The sequence below is a fragment of the Myotis brandtii genome, unplaced genomic scaffold, assembly GCF_000412655.1.
Source record: "Myotis brandtii unplaced genomic scaffold, ASM41265v1 scaffold231, whole genome shotgun sequence".
In the NCBI taxonomy this organism is placed as follows: Eukaryota; Metazoa; Chordata; class Mammalia; order Chiroptera; family Vespertilionidae; genus Myotis; species Myotis brandtii.
In genome coordinates, this window is record NW_005358689.1 from 1,911,879 (window position 1) to 1,915,290 (window position 3,412).

At 59.4% G+C, this 3,412-nt stretch overlaps 1 protein-coding gene across 1 annotated transcript in view; it reads right to left on the reverse strand.

The window, feature by feature from the left end:
- Positions 1 to 11: 11 nt before the first annotated feature.
- The window catches only part of LOC102242647 (left-right determination factor 1), a 5,377-nt gene continuing 1,976 nt past the window's right edge, over positions 12 to 3,412 (reverse strand). Inside the window, exons 3-6 of the mRNA XM_014539920.1 lie at positions 3,306 to 3,408; positions 2,171 to 2,417; positions 1,769 to 2,011; positions 12 to 1,212 (exon numbers count right to left, since the gene is read on the reverse strand). Of these exons, the coding sequence (XP_014395406.1) occupies positions 849 to 1,212; positions 1,769 to 2,011; positions 2,171 to 2,417; positions 3,306 to 3,408 (957 nt within the window). The 3' untranslated portion in view covers positions 12 to 848. The remainder of the gene's footprint in view (positions 1,213 to 1,768; positions 2,012 to 2,170; positions 2,418 to 3,305; positions 3,409 to 3,412) is intronic.

Sequence of the window (3,412 nt, forward strand, 5' to 3'; positions counted from 1 at the left end):
GGGTCACCACATGAGGAACTGTATTTAAAGGGCCAGAAGGTTGAGAACCACTGTTCTAAAGTGTGATAGCCAACAATTTCAACACTTGCTCCCCGTACCTGCCCCAACAGTTACAGGAGTGACCACATTACTGTAGTACTGATGACCAGATTTTCTTATTTGATCGCAAGTCGAATTGAAAAGAGTAAACACGTCGACAACAATGACAAGATTTCGGCTTCCATTCTAAGCGGACAGGCACCTGGAATCTGAATGCATGTCAGTCCTAGCTTCCTGTCCTTCTGAACGGAGACCTTGACCATGTCTTATAGCTCGTCCCTTCGTTTTCTCATCACGTTAACCTTGTCCCTCTAGAACGTTCTGTTTCCTCAACAACGGGCAGGCTTCTTGGTAAAATATAAAAACACAGAATAAAATGCGTTTTCTTTCTTTCTTGCAAAATGCCCTCCGTATCTGAGACGAGAACGCACAACCCATACTTGAGCCTCGGTTTGAAGCCCGGAGTGGCAGCTGGATCTCTAGCCCATACCAGAGCTCAGCCCAGCTCCTGGGAGAGGGCAACAATGGCAAATGGGCGTTTCCGCTCATAGATTACAGAACCTACACAGGTAAGTGCTTAGGATATAGTGCAGCGGATAATACGAAGGAGAGAGAAGCCTGGACAGGCTGCCCGGTGACCAGGGAGTCTTGTTCCTGGGGAGCGAATATTAGGAGGTGAGCTGAATGGTCAGAGGAAGCGAATTCAGAGAGCACAGAGCATCTGCCCATCAGCAACCCCCGTCTCTCCTGGTACCTGGGACACTTCTGAAGCGCCCACGTCAAGCCCCACGGTGGCCGTGCCCAGCGCCTTACGGCTCCAGCCGCCTTGGCACGAGCGCCCCGTCCGAGGCGCAGCTGCACTTCTGCACCCGCATGTCGGGCAGGCTGACCACCTGGGCGCGGAGCCTGCCGCCCTCCTTGATGCCGACGATCATGGGCAGCGAGGTGGTCTCCGAGGCGATGCACTGCCTCGGCCCCAGGAACGGCCACTTGAAGGTCAGGGCCTGCGGGGGCTGCTGGCAGGTGCCCACGCACTCATAGGCCAGGAAGCCCGGGGGCTCCAGCACCCAGTGCTCGGCCCACTTCATCCCCTGCAGGTCAATGTACATCTCCTGGCGGCAGCAGCGGGTCCCCTCGGTCACTGGGGCCTCGGGGTCACAGTTGCCCTGAGCTCTGTGGGGGGCAAGGAGAGGCGGGGTCAGAGGTCAGTTGGGAGGACTGAGGTCAGGGGACCCAGGGCGGGGCCCAGTGGGGCATCTGGGAGGGAGACGTGCGATGCATCTCTCGTGATGCTAAAAAAGCTGGATATCGCCCTGACCGGTTTGGCTCAGTGGATAGAACCTGCAGACTGAAGGGTCCCAGGTTCGATTCCGGTCAAGGGCATGAACCTTGGCTGTGGGCACATCCCCAGTAGGGGGTGTGCAGGAGGCAGCTGATCGATGTTTCTCTCTCACTGATGTTTCTAACTCTCTATCCCTCTCCCTTCCTCTCTGTAAAAAATCAATAAAATATATATTTTTTAAAAAGCTGGATGTATGTGACAAGGATAGATAACAGGAAATAACCAAAATATAAATAATCACGTGATATTACTCCTAAGACTCAAAGGAGAAATTGTATACACTCCTCCATTCCCACAGCACCCTGAGAAAAGACGCCCCTTTCAATTGCAGGGTAATTCTCTATTTGTCTTATTGATCAGGGTCACCCTTTGGCCCACAGCGCTCACCCGAAGTCCCCGAGGTCCAGGGTGTGCAGCTCCAGCTGGGGCTCGCCCTGCGCGCCGTCCCAAGGCCCCTGGGAGGCAAAGCGGACCAGCCTGTGGGCGCTGGAGGCCAGCGGGCCCAGGTGCTCCCGCTGCACTGACACCTGCAGCAGCAGCGGCTCCTGGGGCCGGCTCAGCTGCTGCCAGAAGTTCACGGCCTCGGTCACGTCGAAGGCCTTCCAGCCGCTCTCGTGGATGGACACCAGCCTGCGACACAGGCGGGACCGGGCGCTGAGTGGTGGGGCCCGGGAAGCCCCTCCCACTGCCTCCCATCCCTCTCCCCGAGATAGACCCCCTGCTCGCCCCCTCCTGTCCTCCCCTTTTCCTCTACCCTCTCCCCCCAGCACCCCCGGGCAACCTCCCCACCTGGAGTCAATGAGGGAGGTGCGGTTGGAGCCATCAGCACGGACGTGCAGCCACTCGATGGTGACCCGGGCCAGGTCGCTGCGAGGGGACAGCCTCTCGTGCCTGCGGAGCGCGGCCTCGGGGACCGGCTCCTGGAAGAGGCGCAGCACAGCCTGCACCAGCTCGCTGTTGGGGGGCAGCCGCCGCTCCATGCTGAGCACCAGCAGGTGCGTGGAGGCCTCGGACACCAGGAACCTGCCGGCCACCTCTGGGGACAACAGCAGGATCAGTGTGGCCTCTCCAGCCAAGGGGGCAGCTCTGAGGGGGGCAGGGCTGGGCCTGGGTTTCCCCAGAAACGCACAGGGAGAACCTGGGGCCTGGGAAATGGGGGGCCAGGTGCGAAAGAGAGCACCTCCACCTTCAAAAACTCCCGGCCCTGCTGGTGTGGCTCGGTGGTTGCCCACTGACCCATGATCCAGGAGGTCAGGGTTCGACTCCCGGTCAGGGCACAGTCCTGGGTTGCGGGCTCTGTCCCAGGGTGGGGCGTGCAGGAGGCAGCCGATGGATGAAGTTTCTCTCTCGTTGATGTTTCTATCTCTCTCTCTAACAATCAATAAAAAACATTGTAAAATATTTTTTATTGGTTTCGGACAATCGTTTGCATTGGGGCTTATTTACTCGCCGCCCCGCCCTCAGGGGGCAGGGGCAGCTTCGGGCCCCGGAGCGGGTGTAGATGGACAGGCAGCCTTCCCAGGCAGAGGAGGGGACACCAGGGAGGGGGAGGAGGGGTGGGGAGTGGGATCTGGTACCAGCTGGCTCTTCCTCGGGGCAGAGCGAGAGCTTGGAGTTTAATCTCATTTTCCTCTTCCGTGAAATGTCCCCAAAAGCAGAAGAGGACCAGGGGGCTGTGAACAACTTTCTCAGACGCCTGAGCCCAGACGTAAATGGGGTCACGTACAGCGGAGGTACCAGGCACCCCAACACCCGAGACCCCAGGTTGGCAACATGAGCCGAGGTTTCCGTGCTGGGCCTCCTCCTCTCCCCGGCACCAGCCTGGCCCGGGAGCAGGTCCCTGGACCCCCAGATGGGTACATCCAGTCTCCCTCCCACCTCCATCCCCTACCCACAACCGGCCAGGGTGCAGGGAGGGCCTCACCTCGGAAGTTCTGGCTGAACCTCTTCCCTCGCGACCGGGCGCCGTGGCTGCGCTGCAGCAGGGCCACGTACTGGGCCCGCACGTGGGCAGGGGTGACCAGCTGCTCC